The 13,141-nt window shown below is 38.9% G+C and overlaps 1 protein-coding gene across 2 annotated transcripts in view; it reads left to right on the plus strand.

Moving 5' to 3' along the window:
* The window catches only part of LOC127636628 (myocyte-specific enhancer factor 2C-like), a 54,389-nt gene that overhangs the window by 33,195 nt on the left and 8,053 nt on the right, over positions 1–13,141 (plus strand). For both annotated transcript variants that reach the window (XM_052117283.1, XM_052117284.1), the window contains exons 5-6: positions 12,179–12,319; positions 12,926–13,112. In XM_052117283.1, the coding sequence (XP_051973243.1) occupies positions 12,179–12,319; positions 12,926–13,112 (328 nt within the window). The remainder of the gene's footprint in view (positions 1–12,178; positions 12,320–12,925; positions 13,113–13,141) is intronic.

The raw sequence follows: 13,141 nt of genomic DNA on the forward strand, positions 1-13,141 counted from the left end.
ACCTCAGAGCAAATGTAGGTGTCTTTACTGATGATATACATGTTCATTGTGGATTGAGGACTGACACATACTTTAAGATAAATAATTTTCATAATTAGTCATTTTGTCTTGCTTTCCAGTAAAAGTAGTTTCTGTATTTCTCTGAAAACAAGACTAAATATCTTGTTTTAAGAATATTTCGATATTTTAACAGGAAAACAAGACAAAAATACTAATTACGAAAACCATTTTTTTTTTATAAAATCCACAGCATGCACTTCTCAAGATTATTTAAAGATTTAAAATAGAGTAAAAGAACACATGTGTCCTGTCTCGGTACCACATGTCACAGTTATAAGTGACCAACATTTTTTTTTTTCCATATTTTTGGATAATTTTAATACATTAAAATAGACTCCCATAGACTCTCAATGGAAAAAAGCAAACGCTTCTAATTTGAAAATGGCAGAAAGCAACACTTGCTAAAATAGGATTGGTCAGTAACACTTTTAGGGTGGGGCTTAGCAAAGGGTCAAATTGCATAAAAAAACCAACTGAGTGCACATTTGAAATAACCGTGAAGAAACCGTGAAGAAATCAAGAATCAAAGTGACGGAGGGGACCTGCGAATATCATCATGCTCAGTGTAAAGGTCTTGAAGTCAAAAAGGTTTAGTCGCACTGCTTTAGAGAGGAAACAGCACGGCTTGCCTCATGAGTGAAGAAACATCGCGTCTCCACGTGGCAAATCTCATGCTCACTCTGCCAAGACAGCAAGGAGCCAGGATAATCCCATTTCCTTGATTAGTGTAATCTAAAAATGCTTCTTTTAATCCTAAAACTGACAACGTGCCCTATAACCCAATGTCCTCCCCCTAACATACTCACTTCCCAGACCCCACACCTTTTGATTTCCCCTCTGCTACCGAGAACATTGGCGCGAGGAAGGAAAATGTTAATTATTTCCAAAGGTCGCGCTGTTAATGACTACAGGCTCAGCTAATGAGATTGAGAAAAGCTCTGGGCACACGGTGGTTGATCTCTGGTGTTTAGTGTTGTGCTGGAAGATATTGGAGGTGACAACCCTTCCTCCCTCCGCAGGGCCATAGCTAGTGGGGTGAAAGGTGGTAACGTTTCTAGGGGCCCAAAGGTCCAGGGGGCCCAACAACAAATTCCAAACTGTATTTTTTAATAGGAATGCAAACCAGAGCAAGATACACTCAGGGGGCCCAGATTACCTTGCTATGGCCCTGCCCCTCCGATTTCACTCACAAAAAACCTCTGAGAAAACATGTCTCAAGCATTTGGCACATTGATATCATTTCATATGTATAATGAAGAAAAAATTGCCAACCTACTTTTTAAACTGGCTTTATTTCAGGTACATTTGCCTCAAACGATTTTCGGCTCTCCAAATGGAGATAATTTGTCTTCGTGTAGATGCATGCCAGTGCATTCTTAAAGGGATGAAAATGAGGTCATCATTTACTCTTTACTTTACTTTTTTTTTAGCTCACAGTTCTTTGTGTAAAAAGATTTATTGTACGTAAATGTTCCACATTCAAGTGTGCTGATTGTTATGTATTTGGTTAAATTTATGTTCATAAGAAATGTGTTTCTCCTGCATATTTGTTTGCCAAAAGTGTTGGTTGTTTGCACACATGATGGCAGGAACTCTCGGTCTTCCATTGGCGCTGAACCTTCATGACGATTGACGGATGAAAATCGCTAATTAGATTTGCTTGGTTAATACTGTGCTGTGTTAACACCATCACATTGCAATCACAACATCAAGACGATGCCAGGAAAAAGTGCTTGTTGCATTACAGAAAATGTCCACTTCGATTTTATCAACAGTTTAATCAAATATAGTTTACATATTTTACGTTAAGTTGAATTGTCAGAAATGTTTTGTAGGAGATATGTAGCAGATAACGTGCAGACAGTTGGTCAAGCGACAGTCTTGTATCACCCCAAAAGAGTTTATTTTGCGATAACGACTGGTTGACTGCATTATCATGCTTATTGTGTGGCTGTTTTATCAAGTAACAAGTTGACAAGACATTTGATTTAAGTTTAAATAATTTTATAATGTATGAAGAAAGGGAACGGAGTGATATGAGAGAAATAAAACTAGCACAGCGATGTAGGAAATCGACTGCCTAGGACAGTCGTTAATTAATCGTTTTGTGATCAATGTTTGACTGCATAAAGTGGTGACTGGCCAATCAGAATCAAGTATTCCAGAGAGATGTGTAATGGACTTGCATAGTAATCTCCGTAAAAATAATGTCATAAAAAAATAAGAATAAGAAAACGACCAATGTGAGATTTGATTGTGATTGTGTAGAAACCTGTGAAAAGAACTGTAAAACAAACATTACACGCACTTGAAAGAAATCTGTGACGTACACAGTTCATCTCTGCTGGAATTTGACCTAACAGAGATGTCTTTGTTTTGCATTTTTTCACCCCTCCTTTTTCCACAAAGGGGTTAACATGAGTTTACTGCTTCACTTATTAACAACGTGTTGTATTTTACGCTCTTGGCCCTAGACTCGCGGTTATTTATACGATGGAGGACTTTTGCATTCTTTACCCTGCTGGCCCTTTTCCGTTCTCTGTCCTGGGCAGATAGAGGCTGAGGTTCTCAAAGTGTCTCAAATAAGGAGCAGATGCCCAAGTTGTGTGCCAGATGCCCCTCCCCATTCTAGCCCTTTGTGTTCAATGTGGTCCCTCCCAATTAAACGCTTCAAAAGTGGTAGTTTTCTAAAAATAGAAAGCAGCACAGCTAAAAATAGCTCTGGCCCGGCAGTCGTGCCAAGGAAAATGGAGAAGAATAGGTGTGGAGTACTGGAGAGAGGACACCCTTGCTTGTTTTCCCCCCTCGATTTTCCATCTGAGAAAAACTGCATGTTGATCAAGACCTCAGGGTGACCACAGACAGCTGCATACTTCACTAAAGCTTAAATCAAACTCGATAGGGTGGCTTTTTCACACTTTAAACAAAGAGAATGAGGAGTTCTTTTGATTATGTGACTTCTCATTGCACGCTCTTCTGCACTTCCCCGGCGGTTTCTGTCATCTGTTCAGCAATGTAAACTTGAAAACACAGTGTGAAATTCAAGCGTGTACTAACCTCAGCCCACATTGGGTCATTGTTCTGATCTACTCATGCTTAGAGTTTGAAATGCAGTATTTACCGCCCTGTTCTCTTTATCGTCGATTGTACGACATCACAGGGCGGTTTTACATTCCACAAATAATCTGAACCTTGTTTGTGTGAGTCAGGTTTTCCAAGACCCCATACAGAGCCAACATAGCACAGAGTAGTTCAGTTTTACCCGCATTCTCTTGCTAATTGTTGGCGTGATAACAATAACATTTATCAAGGCGTTATGGCCTCATTCCGGATATGCTGCCCTTGATAAAGAGTTCAAAAGACAAAAGCTGTTAATTGACAGCAAGGGTGAGAGAGAAAGAGAATGTGCAAGAGTGAAAGGAGGGCGGCTTTATTAGTGGTGCTTTCTAAGACAATTATACTGTTACTGTTGCTAATGGCAACTTATGTTTAGGGATTTTAACAAAGCCGTAAACCAACCCACATATTAAACTTTGTGATGCAAATATCTTAATGATATTCTCTGAGCTTGTTGATCACATGGCTTGTTGATCTAAAGTCACATGACTTCTAAATTCTATTTAGAAGTCATGTGACTCCACTAAATTCTATAGGAATATATATATATATATATATGTATATGTTATTTTTTTATTCACCTCAACCAAGCATATATGTTTTTTAATGTGCATTTTATTGTCATTTATTTGCATCTTGTTATTTCCATCCAGAAAATGTTTTGGAATATCCCACAATTTGCTTAAAAATATGTGTATGGAAACACTGTAGCACTTTCTTTGTTCCTTTCTTTTTATATATATATTTTTAAATTATTTATTAATGTATTTTTCTCCCCTTTTGTCCACAATTTGGTATGCCCAATTCCCAATGTGCTCTGAGACCGTCAATCCACGCATCTAATCACCTGGCGTTACCGTGGAGATGTAGTGCGGCATCCACGCACAACTCAACATGCGCCCCACCGAGAGCGAGAACCACATACAATAGAAACCATGAGTAGGTTACCCCATGTGATTCTACCTTCCCTAGCAACCAGGCAAATTTGGTTGCTTAGGAGACCTGGCTGGAGTCATGCGATTATCTAATCAGCCAATCATTTGCCAGCAGTGCAGGGCATACAATACAATCATGCAGATACGGGTCAGGAGCTTCAGTTAATGTTCCAATCAACCATCAGAATAGGGAAACAAATGTAATCTCAGTGATTTCGACCGTGGCATGATTTTTGTGCCAGGTGGGCTCGTTTGAATATTTTTGTAACTGCTGATCTCCTGGGATTTTCACGCACAACAGTCTCTAGAGTTTACTCAGAATGGTGCCAAAAATTTAAATAATACATACAGTGAACAGCAGTTCTGTGGAAGGAAATGCCTTGTTGATGAGAGAGGTCAACAGAGAATGGCCAGGGCTATTTATTTATTTATAGTAGATCGTAGAAAGCATTGGCTCTAATGGCGCTAATGGCCTATACTGTCAACTTAAGCTTACGATGCTGTGGGTAATGCAGCCCAGACTGGTTCCAGCTGACAGAAAGGTTATGGTAACTCAGATAACCACTCTGTACAATTGTAGTGAGCAGAATAGCATCTCAGAATGCACAACATGTCGAAAATTGTAAAATGAAAAATTCTAATATCTCATTGTTGTATGAACTGATCAAAGCTGCTATGGCTATTTAAGCTAGTTCAGTCGTTATTTGTTGCAGAGCTTCGTGTCAGATACAGTTATTTCTGATGAACAATTGGGGCCCACAAGAGCCCATTATTGGGATACAGTGAGGGGCTTTGTGTTCAAAAGTGTCTTGATCAGTAATAATTTAACATGAATAACCATACTGTCCTCTATACTGAATATTCTACAATGGAAAACACGACACAGTGCTGCAAAGCCTGTTGTGCGATCACATTTTCATTAATGTAAAGACATGACATGATAATGTTGAATTATTTACAGCAAGGCCCTGGAGGGAATTCATAAAAATTCATAATGTGGGCCTGTTTTCACCACAAATAACCCCTGGATTGATCCTCAAAACTATGCAGGCTTTACAGTACCAGAAAGGAATTTTGTCGCAATCGGCTCACGTCAACTGTGAGGCACGAGAGGTTGTAAGGTGTGGTTTTCCAAGAACTGACAGTCAAACTGCCCAAGAATTCCAGGACATGCACTTCCAGTAAAAACATCCTTAACTTTAAAGGGAGAGTGTACTCATAATGAACAGGTTACAGTAAGGCACTTACAATGGAAGAGAATGGGGCATTAAAATACACACTGTTTTAGAAGTATAGCCACAAGACGTAAACATAATACAGGTTGACATTATTTTATTGTGATACAATTGCCTACTAACCTTATTTGCATAAAGTTATATCCAATATTATAACTTAATTATCATGACGACGTAACCCTGACATCCCAATATTGGATATAACTTTAAACTGATAAGGTTAGTAGTACGTGGTGTTATCACACTAAAAGTATAGTCAAAAACAGTTTATATTTTAATGTTTATGGACTGGCCCTATTTACTTTCACTGTAAGTGCCTTAATGTAACAGCTTTTTTGTGTTCTTTCATATTTTTTTATTAAAAAAAGGGGTAGAATTTTTTTTGGGGGGGGGATATTTTTTGTGGTAATCAACATTATGCCACAAATGGTGTCGATTAAACTCAACTTGTATTGGACCTGGAACATTCCTTTAAAACAGGATACATTTACTCGAGAAGAAAAATAACTGGATGTTTTATGCTAAAAACAAGAAAAAATGCGGTAAACAATTTATCAAAATAATAATAAAGGAAAATCAATATATTTTTCTTCCCCAATTGGCCATTGCTAGATTTCTCTGAAAAATAAGACTTGATAAAAATGTTTTGCTTTTCAAATAAATGTATCTTGTTTAGATATTTTACTGGAAATTGTATTTTATTTTGTTTTTTTGCACCCCACTAAATTTTGGAACACTCTTCCTCGTGGTCATATTGGGTATCCACGGGCCCGGTTTGGTTTTAGTGCCACGGATGTGTTCCATGCACACTCGTAATTACACTCGCGGGTGTGTTTAATACTAAACACACGGCTCTCAACTCGTGGCAGTAAAAGAGAGAGCCTTTGATTCATTATTATAGAGTACTGAGAGCATCAAAGAACGTAAATTGCCCAGAAGTCCCCAGTGTGGCATTTTCTAAACGTTGCCCAGCTGTTGTGGTTGGAGCAGCTGGTGGAAAGGGGCCAAACAGTGCCACGCATTGGCCATGCGACCTGCCGCAGGTCCGGGGGCGTCCCCGCTGGCTTACCCGTATTTCTGTCTTTCCATTCCTAATGGGATTCTGGCTCTTCTATGGTCGGAACCAGTACGGTCTGCATTTTTCCACCCAGATCCATCTGCTTGTGATAAGCCTAATGATTTATGACATCAGAATTTAGGTAGCACAAATAAAGTTAAAGTTTGTTTTTTTGTTTATCACCCAAAAATTAGGTTTCATCCTGTTCCGGTAGCTTGTGTTGCATAAATGGCAGCAACTGTGCCTGCTTGTGACTCACTGTGTAAATCAACAACTTTCCACGCAGGCAAACATGACACACATGCACGTCTGAAGAGGTGGAATATCTTTCTCAATGCGTGAGACAATAAGTCGACTGAGCTCTTTTTTTGTGGTCACATGCTCTCATCTTGATTGCCTTTTTGGGCATCTTGCATGTGGTTTGTCTTGCTAAAAATACAAAAATAATGCCACCTTGGTGTGTGAGAGTTCCCTTAGGGGAAAAAAATCTCTTTAATATCTCATCTCCTAGATGTTTGCATAAAGTCTACGTATCAAATTGTTCTTCTAAGAAAAAGACCACAGTAATCTCACATGTGCTTCTATAGTTTCAGAAGAGATCTGAACAATGTTGCAATCTCTGCTTATATTCGCAAGATACCAAAATCTACCATCAAAAGTGAGAGATTTCAATATGAACTCAAAATGTCTCATCTAATTCTTCTCAAACCAAAATATTTGAGCGATGCTATTTGTATTACCTGTATAGCTCTTTTCTCTTACAGTATGTCAACAGTTGTCTCATTTGTGTTCATTTTATTTTGTGTTGCTTTTTTATACATATTTATTTAGGCATTTGAGGAGAAACGTCTCAGACAAAGTTGATACCTTAATGAATCATAATTCTGAGAGCTCCTTTAAGTCTCACATGTCTTGACAGAGCATCCTCTGAACAATAGACTATTGTCTCATTTGTATCTATTTCGTTTTTTTCACAAGTCATTTAGGAGAAACATCTGAAACAGTCTTGAATGAAACAATTGAAAACTCTATGAAGTCTCCTGAGCTATGAAACATTCTGAGCAACCTATCAGCAATACAATTTTCAGTGTGCTGAGGATTGACTCCCACTTCTCAATGTTGCCCTTGTTTAAAGTCTCCTGACACAGTGGATCATAATGAGCTCAAATTGAGGTGGATGGAGACCACCCATGAGGACTTCAGAGGAGGGTACAAGGTGACGTGACATACTCAGTCACTCAGTCCATCAGCGGCTGGCCAGCAAATGGCATCGGCCTTGCAGTCTCAGCTGTCTGCACGCATTACCACCTGCTATGGCACGTACAACATAATTGCTCAGATGAAGGTTAGCAGCTAGCGTTATATAGGACGCTGTGTCTACATACGGACAGACTGGGGCTGTCTTTGCCATGTGGGAGAGATTCAGTGCTGGTTTAATTGGGAGCAAGCCTCCATAGAGTTGAGAAGACAGGGAGCAGAAGGAGGTGCTGATGGCAGTGTCCCTCCTCTCCTTACTTCTGTTCTCCTCTACGCTGCTGAAAAATCCAGCTTAAGCTGGTTTCTGTGTTTTGGAACATGGGCTCTAGGTATCCGAGCTGATCATTAGCTGGTCCCAGCTGGTGGACCATCTTGGATGAGGAACAAACCAACTTAGGTGGACAAGATGGTTTTTGGAACATGGTTGCTCAACAACCATCTAACGACCAGTGACAATGCTAAATGCAAATAATAAAATACAACTAGCCATCATTGTTGGGGAAGCTACTTTGAAACTTGGAGTTTATCATGTTACAAGCTACATAGAACTTCAAGCAGTTAAACTACAGAAAGCTACTCGCATACAGAAGCTATCTGCGTTGAGGCTTTTAAAAGAAGAAAATATTTTATATATTCACTCACTGAGCACTTTATTAGGAACACTATGGTCCTAATAAAATGCCAGACGTGGTCTTCTGCTGTTGTAGCTTATTTGCCTCAAGTGTCGACGAGAAGTGCATTCTGAGATGCTTTTCTGATCACTACAATTATACAGAGTGGTTATCTGAGTTACCATTGCCTTTCTGTCTATTCAAACCATTCTGGCCATTTTCCATTGACCTCTCTCATTAACAAGGAGTTTCTGTCCGCAGAACTGCCGCTCACTGGATGGTTTTTGTTTTTTGCACCATTCTGAGTAAACTCTAGAGACGGTTGTGCGTTAAAATCCAAAGGAGATCGGCAGTTACAGAAATACTCAAACCAGCCCGTCTGGCATCAACAATCATGCCAGCTCCAAATCACTGAGATTACATTTTTTCCCTTTTCTGATGGTTGATGTGAAAATGAACTGAAGCTCCTGACTCGTATATGCATGATTTTAAGCATTGAACTGCTGTCACATGATTGGCTGATTAGATTATCGCATGAATAAAGAACCGATGAATTGGAGTTCCCAGCACCAAATATGTAAATGAATCATTTATTTTAAACAGTTTGTTAAATGAATTGTTCGAAAGAAAATTTTGCGAAGCTAATGTCACATTATTGAAAAATAGTTCAGTTAGCGATATTAGAAATATTAGCAAAATACTTTTAGTTTACTTCCCAACACTGCTAGGCATATTATTGTTAAAAGTTGGGAGAACAAATAAATAGACTTGTCAACTTTTGAAAAGGATGAGACATATGAGTTGACATCAAAGACATTCAATTTGGTGCTTTTTTATCTGTCATTTAGTCAAATACTAACACAGTGTTTAGTCAAAGTCATTTTGGCAAGTCAGTCCACTGGCGGCCATCTTTGGAACACTCTTGGGCAGCTATTTTTCTGTAAACAAGCAGCATACAATAGCAGCTCCTATCTACTTGAATGGGGAAAGACCGAAATCTCCAAAACGGTTTTCAAGATTATAATTAAAGAACTTGTTTCAAATCAGTAGTAGAATCTGACATCACTGGAATCATAAATTGTGCTTCTTTACCTCAGATAAGCTAGTGCATGCGCATTAGCTACACATTCTCGAGTTGATTGTGATCCACTCAATTATTTCATCAGGGTTAGACTTTTGTATCTCATTGTACACTGGTCTCCCCCAAACTGCGTTAACCCACCTACAGCTGGTTCAAAATGTGACAGCTAGGCTTTTAACAGGGTCAAGTAAGAGGGATCACGTTTTCCGTTTTAGCATCTCTACACTGGCTTCCTGTGAAATTCAGGGTCAATTTAAAAATGTCTACAAGGCACTATCTGGTCTCGCGCCCAAATATATCAGTGACCTTCTCCTCCCTTACTCCCCCACCAGAGCACTCAGGTCTTCTGATCAACTTTTATTGAGGGTTTCTCATTGCTGCTATAGATCTAAGAGTGACCGTGCCTTTTCTGTGATAAGTCCTAATATATGAAACAGTCTCCCTTTCCATGTGAGGTCAGCTTCATCATTAGCCATTTTTAAATCTTATTTGAAAACGTATTTTTATTCTGTAGCTTTTGAATAGATCCTTGACTAGTTTGAAATGGATAAATACATGATGCTGTATTTAAAGTTTTTTATTTATTTTATTATGTTTTATATTTAACTTTATATCAATCTGTTTTATTTCACTATGTCATTGTTTATTTATTGTTCGATCTGTAAAGCATTTTGTGTCAACTTCTGTTGTTTTGAAATGTGCTCTATAACTAAAGGTTGACTTGACTTGATTGACAGGTGATGTCTGTATTTAAAAGATGACTGGCTGTTATACCTGTAAGGCGAGAATTCCTTTCTACATCCATAGAATGTTGTGTATTCCAATTTCTCAGTTTCATTTTAATAGAGGTGCTAAATAGTCTCTGGTTTAGCATAGTGATTACTTTGTGTTAGGCTGGTGGATAAAATCTGCTGTTGATAATGCATTTACAAAATTGTGAATTTTACTAAACAGCTTATGACATGTTAATAATTTTATGTATTTTTGCACTTGTTGTCCAATGTATAATATGGGATAAAAAGCTCGAATAGTTTTAGGAGAATCAATTGAGATATTAAAGAGATCTCATTTGTGATTTTACTTTCTTATGGGTTCTGAACAGCTCTAGCCCACTGTCCTCTGGTCTGTCTTTGGTGTGTGATAAACTGTTTAAGAATGCTCAGCTGAACACGGCCCACACCTTGTTGGTCTGGAGCGGCCCATGCTAGTCTGAATGTTTAGTCTGCTGATGTCAGGCTTTTGCGATTGAGTCGTGTTGCTAAAAGCATTGAGGCAGGCTGTGAGTTGGAGGTGTCAGTGACCCACAGACGGTGCGATGGGGGGCTGGGGATTGGTGTAGGGTTGCTGGGCCACTGCTGGGTGGCACTGGGGCAAAAAATAGCCTTCTACGGCCATCTCTGGGGTTTAGGGCCGTGATTGGCTGTCACCCCGGTCCATCCCCTCCTCTTGAGACTGGGAGATTTGTTAGACAGGTGCAAAGACCCTGACAGGTGGACATGTCTTGAATGAGTGGAATTGCTGTGGCCCAGTGATGTGGCAGGGTGACGGCAAGCGAAATGCTGAGACCCAGCAGAATGAAATGCCAAGCTGAATGCATCTCTGTCACTTTAGGTGAGGGGTTTTTAAGTGTGACCCACAAAATAATGGCCAAACCCCACTTTTCTCCTCTACCCTGTTGAAAAAAACAAAACAAACAGCTTGAACCAGCCTAGGATGGTTTACAGGTCTTAGCTGTGTTGAGCTGGTCTAATAAGTGAAAATCATAAGTCTAATTGCTTAGAGTAAACCTCTCCTAAACATGTCTGTAGCAAAAAACAGTCTAGGACGAGGCGTTTTGAGTAATGATTAGGGCTTTTTTCAGATCACAAACCTTGAGTATGAGCAATTGTAATGGCTCAGTGAATATTGTACAGTTTTGTTCCATTTTAGGTGTGTATTTTCTCAAATTAGAGACTCAAAGGCTTCACATCATATGATTAATGCTCATTTGTGTTCAAATATAGCCCTCTTGTGGTCAAACAGGAAATTGCTCCTTAGTGTTAAAGGAAATGGTCACCCAAAAATTAAAATGTTCTAATCATTTACTCACCCTCATGTCATCCCAGATGTGTATGACTTTCTTTCTTCTGCTGAATACAAATTGAGATTTTTTGAAGAATATTTCAGTAGAATATTTCTGTAAGTCCATATAATGCAAGTAAATGGTGGCCAGAACTTTGAATCTCCAAAAAGCACATAAAGGCAGCATAAAGGGTGATCATATCTTCAGAAGTGATATGATAGGTGTGGGTGAGAAACAGTTCAATATTTAAGTCATTTTTTACTAAAATTCTTCTCCCTGCCCAGTAGGTGGCGATATGTATGGATAATGTGAATCCGCAAAAAATTAAAAAGAAAGAATAATGTGAAAGCAAAGGTTTATGTGGAGATTGATAGTGAAAAAAGGATTAAATATTAATCTGTTTGTCACCCACACGATCATAATGCTTCTGAAGACATGGATTTAACTACTGGAGTCATATTGATTACTTTTATGCTGCCTTTATGTGCTTGTTGGAGCTTCAAAGTTCTGCCCACCATCCACTTGCATTGTATGGACCTACAAAGCTGAAATATTCTTCTAGAAATCCTTATTTGTGTTCTGCTGAAGAAAGTAAGTCAGAGAAATGATGAGAGAATTTTTATTTTTGGGTGAACTATCCCTTTAACAAGACCTGCATTTTCCTTTTTCATCTGTTTATTTCTGTATTTGCTGAAAATTATGAAAGTATGCTTTTTTCACTTTATTTATTGACTGTAGTGTTTATGATGTGTCTTTTGTTTAGACTCTAAGGAAGAAGGGTCTAAACGGCTGTGACAGCCCTGATATTGATGCTGAAGATTCAGGCCACAGTCCAGAGTCTGAAGAGAAATATCGCAAAATCAATGAAGACATTGACCTAATGATCAGCAGGCAGAGATTGTGTGTAAGTGAAACCAAGTATCTATCTGTCTATCTATCTATCTGTCTGTCTGTCTGTCTGTCTTTCTGTAAATTTATACAACTATACATATTTTGTAATAACCATATTTTTCGCATTGCAGTAATTGGAATTGTGGGGTAACATTTGCGGAACTTTCATGAATATGTTACAATGCAAAAAAATCTTAATGGCTTCATTTTCTTTATGCAAAATATAATTTCTTTCATGTTTCCTTTAATTTTGGAGAAAAGCAGGACCAAGACATTTTCTTGATGGGTTTCATGAGAATGACAAATTCCAATTTGACTTTCAATTTCCCTGGCTGCCAGAATGACTTCTAAAATTGTAAACTAAAATGTATCTAAATTAAAACCAGGTTCCGATTCTAGCTGGTATTTCATAGTTTCATCCATTCAAACCAGCTAAAGGACCTGCTTTCGATCTGGTAGGCCACCTTGGACCAGCTACAAACCATCTACAATGTTCTAAAAATCAGCTCGATCACCCTGTGTACAAGCTTGTGTATCCTGTTTTGTGTTTTAGAAGGGATAGCGAAAATCCAATGTTAAAAGGTAACAATATAATGAACAATGATTCAATGTTTTATAGGCCATCCCCCCATCCAGTTACGACATGCCCATCTCAATCCCTGCGAGTAACCCCAACAGTCTGATCTACAGCCACCCGGGAGCGTCGCTGGGCAACCCCAACCTGATGCAGCTGGCCCACCCCTCCCTCCAGAGGAACAGCATGTCCCCTGGAGTGACCCACCGGCCCCCAAGTGCTGGCAATACAGGTACCGACCCCACACCTGGCTCTCTGGTT

This window comes from Xyrauchen texanus, chromosome 44, assembly GCF_025860055.1.
Source record: "Xyrauchen texanus isolate HMW12.3.18 chromosome 44, RBS_HiC_50CHRs, whole genome shotgun sequence".
NCBI lineage: Eukaryota > Metazoa > Chordata > Actinopteri > Cypriniformes > Catostomidae > Xyrauchen > Xyrauchen texanus.